Source organism: Colobus angolensis, unplaced genomic scaffold (genome assembly GCF_000951035.1).
Source record: "Colobus angolensis palliatus isolate OR3802 unplaced genomic scaffold, Cang.pa_1.0 Scaffold91, whole genome shotgun sequence".
Classification (NCBI taxonomy): domain Eukaryota; kingdom Metazoa; phylum Chordata; class Mammalia; order Primates; family Cercopithecidae; genus Colobus; species Colobus angolensis.
The window spans coordinates 7058063-7079354 of record NW_012123043.1 but is presented as its reverse complement, the minus strand read 5'-3'; the positions used below and the strand labels follow the sequence as shown (position 1 = coordinate 7079354).

Genomic DNA, 21292 nt, shown 5'->3' with positions numbered 1-21292 from the left:
AGTAAGCTGGGGTCATGGGGCAGCCAGCGAGGAGGTGTGAGAGAGACTGCCTAAAAAAAAAAAAAAAAAAGAGAAGTGTCACATCCTCCGTTACTCACAGGAGGTCTGCTAGTCCCCACCAAATCCTACTGCCTACTCCACTCCCTGCCCTGCTGCCAGCGCACCTATCCACGGAGCCTGGTGGTGGATGCAATCGTTGAAAATCAGTCTGAACAATCGCAGATCCTACCTCGTTTTAACAGCAGAGAGGACAGAGGTCCAGAGCGCAGAAGTGACTTGCTGAAGCCATGCGGTGGTTAAGTGTTTGCCATGCTGCCTTCTGGTTGGGCGACAGACCCAGCTACTCCTTCAGTGGCTCCTAGTGATATATAGGGACTGTAGCTAGCTGCTGCTTGTGTATTGATGATTCAGGGAGTCCCTGTCCTGTGAGGTTTCTATGTCCCTAAGGGCCAGGAATCATTTCTCCATTCTGGTCCAGGGCCTTGCCCTTCTCCTTCTCACTCACCTTCAGCTGAAAGGGAATCACTAGCCTGGTTTCAAAGTGTTCACAACTATTAGAGAAATGCAAATGAAAAGCATGGTGAGATGTCGCCTCACACCCATTAGGATGGCTGCTATTAAAAAACAGAAAATAATAATTGTTGGTAAGGATGTGCAGGAATTGAAACCTTTCTGCACCATTGGTGGGAATGTAAAATGGTGAGCTACTATGGAAAACAGTAGGGTGGTTCCTCAAAAAATAAAAATATAACAACCATATGATCCAGCAATCTCATTTCTGGGTGAGTAGCCAAAATAATTGAAAGCAAACTCTCAGAGAAATATTTATATACCTATGTTCACAGCAACATTATTCTTGGCACAGTAGCTAAGAGATGGAAGCAACCCGGATGTCTGCCAACAGATGAATGAATGAATAAAATACGGTCTATACATACAATAGAATATCACTCAGCTGTAAAAAAGAAGGAAATCTCGTTACTTGCTACAACATGGATGAACCTTGAGGACATTATGCTAAATAAGCCAGTCATGAAAAGACAAATATGGTTCTATAAGAGATAACTAAAGTAGTCAAATCCGCAGAAACCAGAATTGTTGCTGGGGGGGAGAGGGCGCAATGGGGAGTATTGCTTAATAGGTCTGGTTTGGGTTGTCCAAAAGGAAAAAGTTGTAGATACTCATTTGCACAGCAATATGTTTATAATACTGAAAAACCAAAACTCCAAACAAGCATGTTTGTGGAAGGGTTTCTCTAGTCTGATCTAAAAAGAAAAAAAAAAATGTAGTTGCAATAAAAAAAAAAAAAATAGGCTGGGCGCGGTGGCTCATGCCTGTATTCCCAGTACTTTGGGAGGCCATAGCGGGTGGATTGCTTGAGCTCAGGAGTTCGAGATTAGCCTGGGCAACGTGGTGAAACCCCATCTCTACAAAAATTAGCCATGTGTGGTGGCGTGTACCTGTAATCCCAGTTATTCTGGAGGCTAAGTGGAAGGATCATCAGAGCCCGGGAGGCAGAGGTTGCAGTGAGCCAAGATCGTGCTATTGCACTCCAGCCTGGGTGACAGAGCCAGACCCTGTCTCAAAATAAATAAATATTAAAAAATTTTAAAAGAAGCAAAAGAAATAATAATACTAATCAGTCTGGGTTGGGGTTGATCTGCTCAGACTTAGATAGGCCTAGAGCCACTGAGAAACTTTCCTTATGATGTGAGCACCCCCAGCAGGGCCCACCTGGCTTTCTTCCTCACACCCAGCTTCCTTCTGTCTTCCCCTAGGTACGCAGTGATCCGATTCAACCAGTACTTCAAGGTGAAGCCTCAAGTGTCAGCCTTGGAGATGCCAAAGTGACCAGCCACCCCATCCCTCCCCTACCCATCTGTCTGGCCAGACCTGTTCTCCAGAGCTCAATTCTGCACTCTGGGGTCCACACCCTTGGACAAGGTGGGAGAGGGGACAGGTGGGTGTCCAGGGAGAAGGCTCTGTCCCTGCCGCCAGCCCCCAGTGGTTGCCACTGAAGACCTCATTCTCCTGTCTGGAGGGGGCTGATAGGACCCCCTTCTCGGGGTCCCCTTCACCCCACCAGGCTTGGGAGGAAGTGCCTGCAGCCAGGTCCTGGACCATAACCACCCCTGGGAAACACATCATTCCCAGCCTCAGGCCCTGCTGGAATTGGGGCTGCCTTATATGTGTGTTTACCCCTTCCTGGCCTGGGGAAGGAGGCGGGGAGGGCTCCTTTCTACCTCCAGTGCCCTGAGCCTCCAGTCCGTCTCCCCCTGCATGCCCCACGTGGGAGGTGCTGAGCTCCAAACCAGCATCACACCAACTCTGACACATGGATGTACATATCTTGATGACGGGTGGGGGCCAAGAATTGAGCATGACATCTTCCCCAGCAACCACCTCATCTGAGACCCCTCACCTTCTCCAAACCAGATCCACTCAAACCTCACCCCGAGGAAACATGCTCCCCAACGTGCTCTCCTGTGCTTCTGTTTTGTCCCCCTGCTGAGGGGACAGGAGAGGGAGTGGTGAGGCCCTGGACTTCCAGAGCCTGGCTCTGCTTCGTGCTGTGGCTTGGTCAGAGGGGACGTGGCCAAGGGTGAGGTGGCCAAAACCAGAACCAGCAGTCTCCTGCCTTGTTCCCTCCCTGGCCCTCAGGCCCTCCTTCCAGGGATGTCTCTCCAGCTCTACTTTATGTCCTGAAGCTGACCTAAGGTCTTCCTATCTGGGAATGCCTAGTGGGAGCCAAGAGGATGGGGTGGGGGCCAAGGCCCCCCAGGGTCCAGCATGGGAGAGCCTGGGCAGAATCCCATCAGAAAGGTGCTGACTCAGCTGGTTGCCCGGACACTCAGCAGCCTCCACCTCCTTTCTGCCCTCACAGCTCGTGGGGCCTTCCTGGCTCTGGCCCAGAAAGTGATTCATTTGTAAATTATCATGGTTTTCTGCATTAAAATGCTCATTTCCGGACTGCTGTGTCTGAGTGACAATGGTGAGGAACTGACCCCTGCGTGGGGGCTGAGGGGTGCTGTAACCCCTCCTGATGTCCACCTGGGCTTCATGCTGAAGTCAAGGTAGCCACCTGCACACCATCCTCCTGTGCACCTAGCTCTGAAGGCTCTGGGCAGGGTCCCTATTTCTCTCACTCAGCTTCCCTGCCTTTGACTCTCTTGGTAGAACTTACCAGTCAAACCTGGTAAAGCGCTGCTTAGAGGGAACTAGGCTGTGGATTACGAGGACTTTGGCTGACTCAGGAGATGGATTACGAGGACTTTGGCTGACTCAGGAGATGGACCAGTGACGTTCTAAATAGAAGTGCTCAGGACATCTTTCTCAGTCATCTCTGGCTCCCAGCTGTCGGTGGGGTGGGGAAGGGGCTGCTCTGCCTGAGAACAGGCAGGAGTGATTTCTGGAACCAATCCGTCACTTTCTCAGAAGGCCAGAGGGAAGGAAGAGCAAAACTCAAAGATGAGAAGGAGGCACCTCTCTTAGCAGCCCAGTCACTCCGGCTGTACTTCCCAGGCTGTGCACCAGGTAGCAGCTGCTCCAGGACTGCCCCCTGCCAGTAAGTGCCCAGTGCCCTTAGAGGCAGCAGAGGCAACAGCAGCAGCAGCCTGCCAGGTGGACTCTGGTTGTTTGGCTTTTGCCTGCAAAAAGCACCCTGGTGCCATGGCAACCACTGGAGCTGGCACCTTCAAGGTCATGGTGATCCAGCATAGCCAGGCCTTCTATGGGCAGCAGCCTTGGGGGTTACCAGTGGGGGGACATGGGCGAAAGAGGTGCCCAGACATAGGGATGATGTCAGGGCTGGTCAAGTAGGGGCCCCCTGGGGGTCACCCGTGGGGTCAGGTGGTCACAGCCACGTCCTGTCTGGACTAAACAGCAGTGTCCCCGCTACTCGTTCCTCTCCGAGCCACCTCTGGAATTGAGGGCAGAATTAACACTGTGAAGCCAGCTTTGTTTCCAGCCTCCTGGGCCTTGATGCTGTTGAGCTGGAGACAAGTGTTGCAGTGGTTAAGTAGGGAATGGCTGGGACAGAGCCCCCCCAGGTATTATCCTGTGCCCCTAAGGCCCTGGCCACCTTCTGCATGGGAAGGAATTAACAGCAGCCATCATCCCACTGCTGCCTCTAAGAAAGTATTCTCATTCCCCCAGTCCTCCAGTGGAGTGAGCTGGTGTGGTGGCAGGGAACAAAATCCTGTCCCCCAAAGACTGGGAGTTCCTCCTTCGCTCCTTTCACTGCCACCCCAGGCTAACCAGCACTCCTGCCCTCCTGGCTGAACACTGGGTCTGGGAGCCTCCCAAGTGTGATCTGGGCTCCACCCCCTCGGGCCCCTTCCAAGACTCTTAGCAAAGAGCTCTAGTTAAAGGACACCCGGGCATATCCATCTTCCCAAAGGGCTCTGCCTCACGGTCTCTGCCGGAGATGCATGGAAGGGACGAACTTGTGGCCCAGCTTTCCTGGTAATGACCATGCCACTCTGCTCCTGGCCTCTGCAACCACCTGGCCCCATCCTGCCTCTCATGGGACAGGGGGTGGGGGTCCATGGCCCGCTACTGTGTCTCAGCAGATGGAATAAGGCAGGCAAGACAAGAGCACTTGGAGAAGGGAAGAGGAACTCAGGACCGACAGGTGGGAATGAGCCAGGTTAGGAGAGTCTTGAGACTGGCAGGACCTGGTTTGGTAAAGTGGAGGAGGCCGAGGGCCGAGGTCGGAGGGGGAAGGGGATGGACAGTGGGAGGTGCAATGAGCAGCTCTCCATCGTGACCACCAGGGGGCAGGCGCCACCGCCAGCTCCTCCTCCCACATCTGCCTGCATCTTTTCCAGCTATGGCGTGAGGAGGGCAAAGGAGAGGAGGCTCTGAGAACCTGGGCTGGGGAAAAAACAGCCAGCCAGCATCCAGGACGCTCCCCACACCAAATGGCTGGGCGCTTAATTATTGGGCGGTCTCCATTCCACACCCTCCCAACTTTGTAGTCCTAGAATCAACCACACCTGCCCTCTCTCACCACTACCCTCTCCAATCTAGAAATCCCTCCACCAGTACTCAAGAGCTTGAGGACTTCCCGAGTTGGGAAGTTCACTCTTATTTGTGGAAAAAGTGTTCTTTGTGTCAAGACAGCCTTGAACCTCATCCAAGAGCTGAAGTTCTGCCTCATGAGCTTTGTGGACTACTACACTTTGCCCACCTGGCAGCTTTGGAGAAACCAATCCTGTCCTTTTCTGTCCAACTCTTGTCTTGTTTTCTAGAGGAAACATGCCTGACCCTTCTGACTACTTCTCTAACAGGATCCCTCCTGTGCTCCTCCATGTGGGGTGCCTGCTTTGGGGCCCCTCCACTGTGAGGACGGACTTCCCTAGTGAGGGGACGAGGTAGGGCATGCTGCCCCTGGGACTAGGTCTGTGTGGGGTACACTGGAACATCACCTCCCTTGTTGTGAACACAAACCTCTATTAATCTAGCCCAAGTCCAACTCTTCCACAAGAACTGCCATTCGGTTTTGCTGTCCCCACTCTATACTGATGGGATTAATTTTTCACCACAAGATTTGCCTCTCTAAAGCCTGGTTAATACGCATTTTTGAGGCATTTCAGTCTGTCATCCAGCCCTTGCAGGCTTATTACTTCTCCTAATGTAATAACTAGGTCTGAAGTGTTCACTCAAAGCATGTGTCGTGGAGAGCCTGAAGCATTATCAGTAGAGACCCTGCTTCATTAATTAGCATCATGGGGGCCTCAGGTGGGCTTCAGGGTAAACATTTGTGAGCCCTTTTCTGAGAAAAGGTTCCACAGCTTTCATTAGAGTCTCAAGGGGCTCCTTCTCTGAATAAGAACCAGGTATAAGGTTTAATCTTGTTGTCAGATGAGGACAATGAGGCCCCAAAGGAGAGACCTGGCTCCCACTCCCCAACCCCAGCCATGTGGCCAGTTCTAGGGAGACCCTGAGCTTCCTGACTCCTATTACAGTGCTCTTACTATTGCCTTCTTAGGATCCGGGTGGCCTCACCTCCTCAAGGTAGGGGCATTCAGTGTGGGCTCTGTGGATGGCGTGTGTCACTCACAGACCTGGCCTGGGATTCCCTTGCATGAAGCCGATTCCTACGAAGCCCCAGGCTTGAAGCTCTTGCAGGCTGCCACCAGGGGACAGTGGTGCCCAGGCTGGTGGCATATTTAGGAATTCTGGACTTAGGCCAACCTCCCTCCTCCCCTGCACAAGGGCCAGATTCTGAAACGATCTGTCTTTATTATGTCATCAGAAAACAAAAAAATCCCCCGAGTGTAAACAGGAGAAATGTGCTGGTTAAGTTACTCATCATTATATTATTAACAAAATAAAGCACTATCTATGTTTACAGTCATAAAAAAAGAAACAGCCTGGAGAGAAGTGGGGGCTTTGAAGATGGAGAGAAGATGGGGACAGACACAGACTCCACATCTGGCCCTGTGGGATTTGGGGTTCCCATACTGATCCGCGGGCTGTTTAGATCTTTAGAGTTAGGTGACAATGGGATTTGATTTCCTTAGGGAACAAACTTTGTGAAATTGATCAGAGGCTGAGATCCAGTCCCCAGTATAGAATGGGGGAGGGGAAGGCAGGCAGGTGAGGAGCAGGGCTGGGTGGGAGAGGCTGAAGCCCAGGAGTCTTCTCAACCTCTTCCAAGAATGGGGAGCCCCCCACCCTGTGCTCATGAGGGAGGAATAAAGACCAGCTGCCATGGAGAGCCCCTCTCCAGGGCCTCTGACGCTGGCAGGAAGGGGAGCACCATCAATCCTCCTGTCCCGACTCCCTCGTGGGATCAGGTTGGGACCAGGGGCGGGGGCACCGGGACAAAGCCCCTTGGAGGCCGAGGCACATTCCCATGCTGATCAAAGCTAAAAATGGCTCCGTGGGAACCGACTGGCAGAGCCAGGGAGGGAGCGAAGGGGAGGGCAGGAGGAGGTCAGGAAGGCTGATGAGCCCAGGGCAGACCAGGGGCCTACACAGACCCAGAGAATCCGGAGGGCAAAGGGACAGACACCAAGAAAGAGAGAAATAAAGGGCCTTGCAGAGAGACAAGGACAGAGAGAGACAGAAATGCACACAAGGACACACAGAACCTGAGACACCCAGACTGACAAAGAGGTAGCAATTTGGGGACAAAGAGAAGCACAGAAAGAGGCTCCCAGAGAAGCAGGAGTGGCATCGAGAGACACACCCACAGGAACTCAGCAACAGTGCCTGGCACGTAGTGGGCACTCAATAAATATCTTGTGCAATGAACGAACAGATGAAACACACACATGTGCACGCGCACACACACAGCAGCCAGAGGCGCAATGGGCTTGGCAGAGATGAAAACAGCAAGGGACAGCCAGACCCTTTCGCACAAAGTGCAAAGCGATCCTGGTGATAGACAAGCAGTCTGGGGGAGTGTGAGGGGGGTGTTGGTCCCACAGTGGCTGGTCCAGCCAGGACAAGAATGGAAACAAAGCATGTGACCCCAGGGAGACAGGTCGGTAGCTGCCATACCCCAGGTGAATAGACCTGCAAGAGAGGAGAGTCACACAGTGTCCCCTGGCCATGAGCCCTAAAGGCTGAGGTGCTCAGCTAGCTCAGCCCATGGCCATATTGCAGTTCCTGCCCACCCAGGCCAACAGCTCCTCAGGGAGGGAGGGCACCTCTCCCCTCATGAATGTATCTACAAGTGCACAGCTTTGCCCATCTCTGGGGCACGAACAAGTCCAAGTACCAACATAGTCTCAGGTTGGCTGGCTGTGCCCCTCGGGTTGGGATGAGGTCTTCCCCAGAGGAGAAGGGGCCGGGCCCACCCAGCCGGGATCAGTCTGTGAGCACCACCAACTCCCCATCGCTCTTCTCTTCGCCCTCCGAGTCCTCGTCCTCGCTGTACCGGTACATCTCGCCATCAGCCACCGAGTGCCTGTCATCTGCGCCCTCGCCCTCCTCTCGGAGGCTGCAGGTGTTGACGATCACAGGCATGTTGGGGTCCAGGCTACGAGGGACATAGTGCTCCACCAGCGGCTGTGCCAGCGGCATGCCTGCCGCCCGAGGGTACAGGACATCCGAGGAGCTCATCTGCACCTGGCCAGCCTGCGGGCTGCGGGGCAGAGAAGGGGCACGGTGACGGATGCACACTTGATTCAACCCCAAACCCATCTCCCCTCCAAGCCGCCTCAAAGCGTGCACTCCCACTCCACACACTCTTGACTGTGACTTATATACCCTGCCCCCAGCCTGCTTTCTGATGGCCAAATTCACTGAACCTACAACCCTGCAGATGACCTGCAGACCCAGGGCCATAGATGTATTCAACAGACAATATTCTTGGAGGATCATGTTCGAATCCAGTTTTTAGAAACTGTGTATTTTATGTTTTCTTTACTTATATTTAGAGACAGGGTCATGCTCTGTCACCCATGCTGGAGAACAGTGGTGCAATCACAGCTGACTGCAGTGTCAGCCTCTCAGGCTCAAGTGATCCTCCTGCCTCAGCCTCCCGAGTAGCTGGGACTATAGGTGTGCACCCACCACACCAGGCTAATTTTATTTAAAGATGAGGTTTCACTATGTTGCCCAGGCTGGTCCCAAACTCCTGAGCTCAAGGGATCCTCCTGCCTCAGCCTCCCAAACTGCTGGCATTACAGGTGTGTGTCACCACACCGGGTAGAAACTGTATATTTTAAATGCCCTGGGAGATGTCCTGTTTAAAGGAATAGACTAGGGTGCTTGCTTTAGTCAAGTCAGGAACCTTTCTGTGTGATGAATACTTTGATTTCTAGCACCTTTGAATTTCTATTGAGTTCACTGGCAGTGGGATCTACAGGCACTTTCTCCAGGTCCATGTGGCCAGTCCACCAGTCACATTCCTATATCCTCAGCCACTGAGTACTCACCATAGTCACATACATAGCCATACACAGTCGAGTCACACGTGCAGGCTCAACTACACACAGATAACACGCACACATAGGCATCCACACAGCACCCCTGGGGTCACGCACAAAGGCAGGCCACACACTGACACCCAGCCACTCATGAGAGCTACACATGCACACACAGTCTCCTGGCTGCCTGTGGCAGGGGCCTGCTCACGGAATCACGTAGCTCTGGCGGGCATCCTGACGCCGGGTCCTCATCAGGGCCTTGTACTCGCCCACACGCAGCCGCTTGCCCTCCACGATGCAGGTGCGCTTGGGCCGTGGCTTGTACTTGTAGTCAGGATACTTCTCCAGGTGCTGCCGGCTCAGCCGCGCCTGTTCCTCATAGTAGGGCTGCTTCTCCTGGTTGGTCATGGACTTCCAGCGAGATCCTGACCCAACCCCCCAGGGGCAGGCAGTCAGTGCTGGGCTCTGCTGACCACCCCAAGTCCCGTGCAGGACCTGAGAAGATCTTGGTCCCCAGGTAGGTCCATAAGATAATATATGTACAAGCACTTAGCAAGGGCCTGGCCCAATATGGGTGCTCCTTGGATGTTGGGCAAATGCATGAATGAAGTTAGCCTGTACAGGGGTATCCAACTGCCAGCTTAAGACTCAGTACCCACCCATGTTCCTAACAATGCAGCAACTTCCTTGAGCCTCTGGCCTGCCTGATTTTCATAAACAAAAGAGCAGCCACCTCAGGCCTTCAACAACCCAGACAGGCTCCCTGCTCAGGGCAAAATACCTGATGTCTCAGTCGACAAGAGTCCTGCCCTGCGCTGACACCACAGGAGCCTCAGTCTTGAAAACAACTGCCCCCTCGAGCCCCATCTGCCCTGCCCGACGTCCCTCTGTGGCCAACCAGTAAAGACATGTAACTAAAAAAAATCTTTCTAGTGACAGCCCAGGAACACTAGTCTCTCCTGTTTTCTGCCAGAGCAAGGGTCTGGACAAACATTTAGATCACGAGAACTAAAGAATGTAAACACACACACACTCCTTGAGTTCTTGAGGACAGATGCTACCAAACACTTCAGTGGTATGTAAGACCCTTCGGACCCAGCTGCCCTCACATCCCCAGCAACTCCTGCACCCCTATCATCAGATTCTCCTGGAGTCCAACACAGTTTGGAACATCACCAGGTACGCCCTGAATAGACCCAGCTGGCTCCTGCAACCAGGTCATACTGAACCATGGCCCCAGCCACTGGCCCTTACCAAGGATCTTGCTGATGCTGGAGTTGTGCATGTCTGGGAAGGCTTGCAGGATCTTCCTCCGCTCGTCCTTGGCCCACACCATGAAGGCGTTCATGGGCCTCTTGATGTGGCTGCTGTTTCGGGACTCGGGGAAGTGGCGGGAGCCTGGGAGACAGGAGTGAAGTCAGTCAGGCAGCCTGTCTGGGGTCCCAAGAGTGCCCCAGGGCCAGCAGACGGACGTCCCCTACTTGACCAGCAGGAGGCACCGAGGATGCTCCCACAGCAGTCAGCCAAGGAGGAGCAAGGCAGGAGCAGATGGGGCAGAAGAAACAGCAAGTTATCAGCAGAGGCCCAGCCAGGGAACCAGAGAGACAGACACACAAGAAAATCACAGCGGTATGGCCTCAAAAGAGAGCAGAAACTCAGCAGCCACAAAACTTAGGAAAGTGGACTCAGAGACAGAGCCAACAGACACATAATGGGACAGCAGAGGCACACACACCTGGAAAGGATCCAACAGACCAAGGGAGGGAAGAGATCAGAGGCAGACACAGCCTGCCCTGGCGGGATACAGAGTTGGGCCCTCCTGCCCATCAGCCCCGCACCTGAGCCCTCACCATCCATGTCACAGCTCAGCATGGCTTCCTCCAGTGGGTGCACGCAGCTGTCTTCCAGTCGCTCCTTGGCTGGGGATGAGTCCAGGCTGATGAGGTCCTAGATTGACAGGGGCAACCTGACATCAGCCTCCGCTGCATCACCCCACTCCTCTCCCTGCTCCTCTCTTGGTGGCCTCAGACTGTGTCTTCCACCCCCGGCCACCATTTGTTGCTGCCTCCAGGTTCAGGGGAGTGGGGGACCTTACCTTACGGAAGGGGGTGTTGGGGGAGCCTTCCAAGGCCCCACTGTGGCTGTGCAGCAGCTGCCGAGCATCCTGGATGGCTTTGGTGACAGCGTCCCCTTCACCAAGGAAGCCTGTGGGAGAGGGCAGAAGAGAGGGAAGAGAAGCGAGGGAAGCTGAGGGCATCAGCCCAGTGTGAGTCCAAATTCCATCAGCCTCCCGCCATGCCACTCCCATGAGGCACCTGAGTTACTGTTCCCTCTTGTCCTTCCGCAGGGCGGCTGCATTGCACGTCCTCAAGGGGATGCCACTTACACTGGCTATTTGTTGTGCATGTCAATAGACTAGAAATGAGAATAGTACCCCCTGGAACTGTGCGACTCTGGCCTGAATCCCTGATGCTTGGAACATCCAGACAGATTATGATGAGGGAGAGGAGGAAGAGGATCTTCTGCTAAGAGCAAGTCTAACACCTTGTTTGATAAAATCTGGAACCCAGGGAGGAGAAGGGACCTGCTCGAGGTCGCATCATGCCGCTGGCCCTCCCCCTAAGAGGGCTGAGAGACAAGTGCAGGCAGCTGGAGGCTTACCCAGAGGCAGGCTCGGGGGGCTGGACTGCAGGTCCCGCGTGGGGCCTCCATGGCTGGGGGGGCGGGGCGCACAGTTGCTCATCTTCAGGCTTGGGGAGCTGGAGGTGTTGGGCAGCTCAGGAGCCTTGGGCTTGGCTGTGAGGTTCAGGGGCTGGGAGGGCTCCTGAGGGAGACCCGGCAGGTCAGAGGATGACAGACACCAAAGGAGACTCCCACAGCAGGACAGAGAGGAAGGGAGGTGAGCATACCCAGAACACGCAAGGAGACAGACAGAAAAGCGGACTCAAAAGGAGCAGGTGAACAAGAACACAGGATGCCAGGGCTCACCGTCCACACCCCGCAGTCCCCTAACACGGCAGGCGGCCGTCATAAGCTCGAGAGGGAGCCCCAGGCCAGTGGGTAAAGGGCAATACCTGCAGGGGGTGGTGGGCGGCCATGGCCCCAGGCCTCTTCACCACTGGGGCAGGGGGGCTGTGCAGCAGCTGCAGCGGATACTCCACTATGGAAAAGGCGGCAAGGAGAAAAGTCCTGGATGAGCACAGAACAGCAGACACCCTGCTTGACGAGGTCCCAGCACCACAAGGTGGGCAATAGCTCGGAGCTGGGCCAGCTTGGTTCCAACCACTGCCCTCCCCAGCCCCAAAGCACTGCTGGGTGGCTCCTATCCCCTCACCCTACACTGCCCCTACACGCTGACTGGTATCTTCAGCGGGTTCCCGCCCTTCCCAACTCACTCTAAATAGAGTTTCCCAGATTCTAGAGTCCCATCCAATGGCACAATGAGAGAGGGTACACCATCTATTCATCCAACAGCTACCTTTATTTTGTACCTACTGGGCACAGGGCACAAAAGCAGCTGCCTGTTGTGTAGAACGTCTCATGTATATCATCTCACAATAACACATGGTATGTGATATATAACAGGTGCTGAATACATCATCATCCCATTTTACAGAAAAAGAAATGAAAACCTTTGAAGTCAAATGGGGCCAGGTGTGGTGGCTCATGCCTAGCACTTTGGGAGGCTGAGGTGGGAAGACTGCTTGAGGCCAAGAATTCAAGACCAATCTGGCCAACATAGCAAGACCCCCATATCTATTAAGAATTTAAGCCGGGTGTGGTGGCTCATGCCTGTAACCCCAGTACTTTGGGAGGCCAAGGTGAGTGGATCACAAGGTCAGGAGTTCAAGACCAGCCTGACCAGCATGACCAACACGGTAAAACCCCATCCCTACTAAAAATACGAAAATTAGCTGGGCATGGTGGCAAGTGCCTGTGATCCCAGATATTCAGGAGGCTGAGGCAGGAGAATCACTTGAACCTAGGAGGCAGAGGTTGCAGTGAGTCGAGATTGCACAACTGCACTCCAGCCTGGAAGACAGAGCAAGACTCCATTTCAAAAAAAAATTTAAAATTTTCAAAACTAAAAAAATAAAAAGAAGAAGAAAAATGGGGTGTCCACAGAGCTACAAAATGGCAGCATCAGGATTTGAACCCAGGACCTCTAGACTCCACAGCCTTTCCTTCTCCTCAACATGGCACTCCTACCTACCCTATCGCACTCCCAGGCCCAGCATCCAGATGGAGAGATAAGCCACATGTAGAAATCACGAAGTGCATGGCAGGTGGTGATGAGGGCCACACAGGCAGAACACCAGCGAACTCTGCTCCAGCTGGGGTAACTAGAGCAGGCTCCCTGTGGGAGCCGAGGTGTGTGCTAGTGCCTGCAGCATGGGCATGATTCGGGCAGGTGGAGATGGGGTGGTGGGGTGTGTGAGGGTGAGCTGTGGGGAATGAGGCAGGCCATGAGGGCCAGGTTGGCTCCGAGGCCTGTGAAGGCCGAGGTCAGGAGTGTGGAGCCCATGCTGTGGGTACAGAGCACCGTGTAAGGTTTGTGAGCTAGGGAGGGCCACTGTTTGCAGTCAGCTTTTGCAAGGGACCTTGCTTGCTTAGTCTCTGGAGCAAACAAAGAGGGAGACAACCGTGCCAGTCCCAGGCTCCCACACCTTATTTACTGCCTCACTTGCCCAGAAAGCAGTTGAGGGCCCTATCCCTGACCAGATCACTGTCCCCTTGCTTCCACGGCTCTCCTCCACATTCATGGGGAGTTGCAATGGTTTGGAATTGCCCTGTCCTCTACCTTCAACCTTCTCCACTCCGCATTCCTCCAGCTAACTGGAAACCTCCACACTGGGCCTGTCTTAGTCCACTCGGGCTGTTGAAACAAAGTGCCATAAACTGGACAGCTGACAGACCTCAGAAATTCATTCCTCAGTTCTGAGGGGGAATTTGCTTCAGAATGAATTATACCTTGAGTCTTACCTATAACTGATTTAGGTGAGGTTTATTATTATTTTTGTCTGTTATGCGACAGGGCCTCACTCTGTCTCTGTATGTCTCGCTCTGTCTCCCAGGAGGGTGTACAGTGGTGCAAACATAGCTCACTACAGCCTTGTCCTCCTGGGCTCATGCAATCTTCCTGCCTCAGCCTCCCAAAGTGCTGGGATTACAGACATGAGTCACTGTGCCCGGCCTAGGTGAGATTAGATGAGGCTCTGGACTTGAAACTTTTGAACTGATGCTGGAACAAGTTAAGATGTGGGTGTCTTTTGGAATGGAATGAATGTATTTTGCATATGACAAGAAAATGACCTGGGGAGAGTCTGGGGCAGAATGCTATGGTCTGAATGTTTGTGCCCCCCTGTGTTGAAATCTAATTCCCAATGTGATAGAATTAGGATGTGGGACCTTTGGGGAGTGACTGGGTCATGAGGGTAGAGCCCTCAGGAATGAGATTGGAGGCCTGAGGGAGCCTGTTTACCCCTTTCACCACCTGAGGACACAGTGAGAGACGCCATCTGTGAACCAGAAAGTCGGCCCTCTCCGGACACCGAATATGCTGGCTTTATGATCTTGAAATTCCAAGCCCCCAGAACTGTATGTGAGGAATAAACGTTTGTTGTTTGTGAGCCACCCAGTCCGTGGTGTCTTTCTACAGCTCCTGAATGGATGAAGATGGGGCCCGGCTTTCTCAGTCCTTTTGTGTTTCCCCTTCACACCACCCTACAGTGCCTGGCGAAAACCAGGCAGGAGCGGAGAGCAGGTGGGGCTGAGCAGTCTACCCAAGCCCACAGCCTACAGGCCTCAGGGAATTTCCTCTTCTGTCTCTTTCTCACCTGTGGAACAGGGACAATGAACTAGCACAGGTTGCCTTTAAAGCTGTCCACACTCCTAGGGTAATTATGGGCAGCATCTCTGCCCTGTCCCCATAACTCTCTGTCACTGCCCTAGTTCAGGTATCATCCCCTATTGCTAGAATCACCTCAGCAGGTCCTGCTTCTGGCCTCCACTCCCTACCCCTCAAAGCCAGAATGACACACTCACTACTCTAATGTTCACATGCACCCACAGCCTAGAAAATAAATCCCAGACTCCATGCTCCGTCCTCAACTGCCCTGCACCATCAGGTCCCACACCCTTGTCTGACACATGGCCAGTCTGCTAAATTTCAGTGATGGGGTGGAAGGCCAGAGTGACACGGAGTAGGCAGGGGCAAGAGTGTGAAGATAGGAATCATGGTTGTCAGAATTTGGGAGATGTTGGCCGAGGCCGGAGGATCACTTGAGGTCAGGAGACCAGCCTGGGCAACATGGCGAAACTTTGTCCCTACTAAAAACACAAAAATTAGCCAGGCATAGTGGTGTGCACCTGTAATTCCAGCCACTTGGGAGGCTGACGCAGGAGAATTGCTTGAACATGGGAGGCGGAGGTTGCAGCAGTGGGCTGAGATTATACCATTGCACTCCAGAGCCCAGGTGACAGAACAAGTGAGACTCTGTCTCAAAACACAAACAAACAAACAAACAAACAAAAGAGAATTTGGGAGATTTATAAACCCCAGTTAATATTCCAGATTTTTTTTTTTTTTTTTGAAATGGAGTCTCGCTCTGTCACCCAGATTGGAGTGCAGTGGTGCAATCTCAGTTCACTGCAACCTCCGCCTCCCAGGTTCAAGCGATTCTCCTGCCTCAGACTTCTGAGGAGCTGGGACTACAGGCATGCACCACCACACCCAGCTAATTTTTGTATTTTTAGTAAAGATGGGGTTTCACCAAGTTGGCCAGGCTGGCCCCAAACTCCTGACCTCAAGTGATCCACCCACTTTGGCCTCCCAAAGTGCTGGGATTACAGGCGTGAGCCACCGTACCCGGCAATATTCCAGATATTAATATTCTGGCACAGTAAATGTACTCGAACTGGGGAGACTAGACCTGGATTGCTACATCATTTCACATCTGGAAAGGGCTTTATGGTTTTTCAGTGTGCTATTTCTTTTCATTCTCCCAGTGAAGTTCAGTGAAATTCAGCAAGATTCAGAAAAAGAGGATTATTCTTCCACCAGACAGATCCAAAACTGAGGCCCAGAAAGTTCACATAGCAAATTAATGGATGAGAGTCGCTCCAGGGCGCTTTCCCTGACCTCAGGACAGGTTGGCTGCCGTGGTGGAACCTCCCTTCTCTCACTCACCTGGTTTGCAGGGAATGGGCTGAATGGGTAAGGCCAGCTGGGAGTCGGGGGTGACAGGCAGAGGTTGGTGGCTTGGGGGGAAGGCTGGGATCATGACATAAGGCATATTAACCTGCTGAAGGCAAAGAAACCCTGTGTGAGTCCCCAGGGACCCAAAGAGCTACCCAGCTATGGTCAGCCTACGACACAGAGAATGGACCCATGGACAAGAGGCACAGGGGATAAAGCAGGGACAGTTTTCCAAAGGATCCCTCTGACCCTAGGCCACCTCTGTGGGCCCCTGTCTACCTGCCCTCAGATCTCAGCTGGGGAGGAATACATGCCAGGCTCCGCCCTTAAATCAGGGACAGAAGACAGGTTGGGGGCTAGAACAGAAATAACCCTCCACGGGTCAGGCCTGAGTGATTCTGCTCTGGTGCTTTAACTCGGTGCACATCCCCTGTCCCCAGCACCCTCCAGGCTGGTGTCAACTCCCTCAACCACCTCCTGTGCCTCTCTGGGTCTCCCTTCCGGTTACCTGGATCTGCTGCTGAAGGAGGTTGATCTTATGCTGCTGCTGAATCAGCTGCTGCTGCTGCTTTGCAATCTGGGAGAGGGAAAGAGTAGGCAGAGGGGGTCACGGACATTAGCCCTGGTGCCCAGAGCCTGCCCAGCCCTAACCACATCCTGCTTTCTACAGTGGGGCAAACCGCGGAGTGGGGTGGCAGTAGGGAACAGAGCAGTCAGCCCTCAGAATTGGTTATCCTTTTGTAGGAAGCTCATCCCTCCCTCCAGGACCAGGAGGCTGGGTAGGAAGCCGCAAGCTGCTCTTCCTGCAGAGTCCCTTTCAAACCCTCCTACCCTACCCCGCACAAGGGCTCCTGAATCAGTCCAGGTGGGAATCCTACAGCCCCTGGTCACAGACCCTGCCCCGCCTGCCCCTAGGCTTCAGCTTGCACTGGTGAGGCCTGCCCCTAAGGCACCCTTCTCTAGGTCCGGACACACTCCTTTTCCTGGAAAGAAAGCCACACCCACCGAACAGGACCTACCTGCTCCTGCTGCTGCCGGGCAAGCTCCATCTGCTGCTGCTGCTTCTCAAACAGCATGGCAGCCATGTTCTTCTGCTCCGAGTGGGCTGTCAGGAGCTGGTCCCGCAGGGTGGACAGCTGGTGGATCATGACCAGAAGCTGGAGCTCCTTCTCTGCTAGGCTCTCTTGGGTCCCTGCTCCACAGTGAAACAGCCCCCATTGAGACTTTTTATTTGTTCATCTATACATCCATCCATCTATCCACCCATCTATCAAAAACTTACTGAGCAATTGCTATGTCCCAGGACCATTAGGGGCTGAGCCACAGAGATAATGACACAAGATGCTTGCCTTGAAGGGGGCTCTTCATGCTGCTACCTGGCAACTACTAGCCTAGAAGTTCTCCCCTCTTAGCCACGAATTCCAGGTCCCCTGAAAATGCTGACAGTGGGACATCTCAGCCCCAAGAGCCCTGGGCCTCTTGAATGTCCTCGAGTGCTCAGCACCACACAGGGTCAGGGTGGACAACCATCCCATCAGAGGGATCCAGTGGGACACACTCCGGCTTTGAAGCAAGACAGCTCTGGGGTCAAACTCCCATTTCAACCCATGCTGCCTGTGAGCTGTTAGGCAAGCTACCAATTTCTCTGCACTTTAGGGTTTTTAGAATCTGTTAAGTGGGCATAATAATAGTCACTTCAGAGGGTTACTGTGAGGGATAAATGAGCTAATAGAGGCCAGGCGTGGTGGCTCACACCTGTAATCCCAGCACTTTAGGAGGCCAAGGCAGGTGGATCACTTGAGGTCAGGAGTTCGAGAACAGCCTGAACAACATGGTAAAACTCCATCTCTATAAAAATGCAAAAATTAGCCAGGTGTGGTGGCACATGCCTGTAATCCCAACTACTCCGGAGACTGAGGCAGGAGAATTGCTTGAACCCAGGAGGCGAAGTTTGCAGTGAGCCAAGATCGCACCACTATATTCCAGCCTGGGCAACAGAGCGAGCTGTCTCCAGAAAAAAAAGAAGCACTAATATATGCGAAGCTCTTAGTCCAGGATCTGGAACGTGGTCCTCAACCAATAAATGTTAGTGATTCCCTGACCTCCAGTTTAGCTCCTGTCTGATGCAGCAGTTTATTCCTGAGTGTCTGGCCACAGACCTTTTTTTTTCTTTTTTCTTTTTTTTTAAACATCAGAATAACTCAGGGATCCTTTGAGAAGTATAGAGGCCCAGGCCCCTACCATGCCCCAAGGTTCCCATTCAATAGGTGGGGATGGAGCCTGAGCATCTCTACGGTTTTAAAGTTCCCTCTGTGGGTGTGATCGATGACAAAGCAAAAATGATCATTCTGGCTGGGTGCGGTGGGTGGCTCATGTCTGCAATTCCAGCAATTTGAGATGCCAAAGTGGGAGGACTGCTTGAGCCCATGGGGTCTGAGACCAGCCTGGACAACATAGTAAGACATCATCTCTATAAAAAAAATATAAAAATTAGCCTGGCTTGGTGGCAGGTGCCTGTGTTCCCAGCTACTCAGGGGTCTGAGATGGGAGGATCACTCAGGAGGTTGAGGCTGCAGTGAGTCAAGATTGTGGCTCTGCACTCCAGCCTGGGCAACATAGGGAGACCGTATCTCCAAAAAAAAAAAACCCAAAAAAACAAAACAAAAAATCACTCTAAGGAACCCAAGCAGCAGCCCATTAATCACTACTTCTCATTCACTTAGTGAGGTCCAACTGACCTAGAATTAATTAGAGTGAAAGGGAACTTTCTGCTCATGTTGCGGTTAGACCTGGGAAGTGGCAATGACATGCCTGAAGTCACAAGAGTGCCTGGTGAGAGCCCAGATTCAGAGTCATGGGATTTGATTCTTATCAGGCCTCTCCTGCATGGGATCAGTGAGACCTAATGCTTGGGGCCCCCAGGTGAGGGATGGTGATGACCCCTAAGGCCAGGCAGGAGCCAGATGGCACAGGATAGGTATGAGGGTACCAAGAACTGCCCTACAGAACCAGGCTGCATGGCCAGACCAGAAGACAGATGGGGTTCAAACATCTCCCCCACCCCCGACAGGCCTTCACCTTTGACATCTTTGGCTTCCATAGAGTTCCTTCCTAGAAACCTCTCCTTCCAGTCACTGGACAACAGCTTCTCGATGGCTGGCACCACTGGAAGACAGCAAAGGCGTGAGGAATAACCGTCTTAACACCTTCCTGCCTCAGGCCTCTGCTTCTAACTAGGGCAGACATCCTACCTTCTTTCAAATTTCGGTTGAAGTCCGGCTTCTCCTGGCTTCCAGAGGCAGCCTCCGACGCTCCTGGTCTCTTGGGTTCCGGGGACCCATTACCCTCTGGAGAGCTACAGTCCTGCAAGACATACTGAATTGTCACCATCACCCCCAGGAGAAGGGGACAGGCTGCAGGGAGGGCTGGGAACCCCAAAGATGTGTACCCTGAGGGATCCCAGCCCTGTCCAGGTCCTACTTCTCCACTCAGGAGGCCCCTTTGACCTCTACCTGCCCAAGCTTTGTTCAGGAAAAGAACAGAAGATTTCAAAACAAAAGACCTGGGTTTCAGTCTAGGCTCAGTGACTCACATGATGCTTGATCCCACACAAGTCCCTGAACTGCTCTGAACCTGACTTCCCTCTTTTGAAAATGGAAATATTAATACCTCCTCTGTCACAGGATTGTTGCTGGGATCAAGGGAGTTAATGCATGTGAATGAGGTTTGCCATTGCAATCAGGGGCCAAAAGTCACCTACTAATTATTACTCCCTTGAACACACCCACTACACCAGCAGGGCTGCAACGGGGAGCAGGTAGGGGCTGGCAAAAGTTACTCAAACTCCCCACTGCTTGCCTCACTCCTCTCATCAAAGTCCTCCCCATTCTTTAAAAAGTATTCTTTAAGGCCTAGCTTGAGGCTCTACTTCTCCAGGAAGTCTTCCTTGATCACCAGTGCCCCCACCCTCCAACCCCCTCCACCAGGCTAGATTCTTTCTTAGAGCCCATAACTCTCCTCATTTTCACTTATTTGGATTTTAATTATATGTTACCTTTTCACATCTCCTATACAAAATCAGAATTTGTAGGAGCTGCAAGAATCCTTATTAATCATGTAGCTCAATTCTCTTGTTTCAAGGGTGAAGAACTGTATCATCTTTAACAGTGACCTAATTCTTGCTTGGGTAATTAGGATGATTTTCCCAAATCACCTGAAAAAGCTGGTAGATAACTTTTAAGACAAACTTTAGCCTGTGTGTTCTATCTCCCCATCTAGTCCTCAGAAACAAGGACTGGGTCATACACAGGTGAACAGTCACTATCAAGTGAGTGAGTGAGTGAGTGAGTGAGTACAGGCATGAATTCAGATCCTGCTCTGAGAGGTGACCCTGCTTCCAGCCTCAGACTGAACTTGGCAGTGCCTCCCTGCTTCCCTACACGGCATCTTACCCCTACGATCACCATTTCTGCCTGTATCTGCCGCCATCTAGGGGAGTGGGCCTGCCCAGTCTAGCAGAGAGCCCAGGTACAGCGCATGGGTGTGAGGATGGAGGCAGGGCGGGAACACTGACCCAGGAGCCCCTGAAAACCTGGGCTGGAGCTTGGGGGTCAGCACTATCCTGAGAGGCCCGGGCTGGGTCTCCAGGCTGAGGTTCAGCGGCAGTGGCTGAGCCCTGGGGGGCCTCATGGCAAGGCTCTTTCTTCTCCTCTGACTTGATGGTGCAGTTCACCATGGTGCCAACGCCATCCAGGGCCAGCTGGGCAGAGATGGGGCTCCTCATGGACATCCTGGGGGAGGGACAGAGTGAGCTGAGGTGAGTCCCCGGTCATAAACTTCCGCCCAGAGGCAGTGATCCTACTGTTTGCTCCCCTGACCCCACCCAAGCGCCTCCTGGTGTCCATCACACGGGCACACTCACAGAAAGGGCAAGCCTACTTATGAACCCACAGAAAAAAATCAGCAAAGGCTCTTGTAACCTTCATGCTTTTTTGCTTTTCACTTTTTAAACAAAAAGTTCTAGAGAAAAGTGGGCCCACGCTTCCGCACGCGCTGCCTGTGTAATGCTGGGACTACAGGACTAGTGGACTGACCAGCCCAACTAACGAGGCCAGATACTGACTGGCTGTCTCTGAGCCCAACAGAGTTGGGGGGAGAGAGAGGGAGGGAGGGGGAGAGAGAGAGAGAGAGAGAGAGAGAGAGAGGGAGA

The 21292-nt window shown here is 52.9% G+C and overlaps 2 protein-coding genes across 3 annotated transcripts in view; one reads left to right on the top strand and one right to left on the bottom strand.

Annotated features, from left to right (window-relative positions):
* ETNK2 (ethanolamine kinase 2) overlaps positions 1–2970 on the top strand; it is a 22414-nt gene extending 19444 nt beyond the window's left edge. The window contains exon 8 of the mRNA XM_011931845.1: positions 1779–2970. Within this exon, the coding sequence (XP_011787235.1) occupies positions 1779–1851 (73 nt within the window). The 3' untranslated portion in view covers positions 1852–2970. The remainder of the gene's footprint in view (positions 1–1778) is intronic.
* Positions 2971–6226: 3256 nt separating this feature from the next.
* The window catches only part of SOX13 (SRY (sex determining region Y)-box 13), a 54949-nt gene continuing 39883 nt past the window's right edge, over positions 6227–21292 (bottom strand). Inside the window, exons 2-14 of one of the 2 annotated variants that reach the window (XM_011931826.1) lie at positions 20657–20873; positions 19335–19446; positions 19162–19248; positions 17103–17275; positions 16592–16660; positions 16075–16189; positions 11960–12045; positions 11547–11709; positions 10981–11090; positions 10736–10832; positions 10140–10283; positions 9094–9310; positions 6227–8098 (exon numbers count right to left, since the gene is read on the bottom strand). In XM_011931826.1, coding sequence (XP_011787216.1) covers positions 7822–8098; positions 9094–9310; positions 10140–10283; positions 10736–10832; positions 10981–11090; positions 11547–11709; positions 11960–12045; positions 16075–16189; positions 16592–16660; positions 17103–17275; positions 19162–19248; positions 19335–19446; positions 20657–20873 — 1867 coding nt within the window. In that variant the 3' untranslated portion in view covers positions 6227–7821. Of the gene's footprint in view, positions 8099–9093; positions 9311–10139; positions 10284–10735; positions 10833–10980; positions 11091–11546; positions 11710–11959; positions 12046–16074; positions 16190–16591; positions 16661–17102; positions 17276–17432; positions 17717–19161; positions 19249–19334; positions 19447–20656; positions 20874–21292 lie in introns of those variants that run through there. The other variant, XM_011931827.1, reaches the window with a different exon arrangement.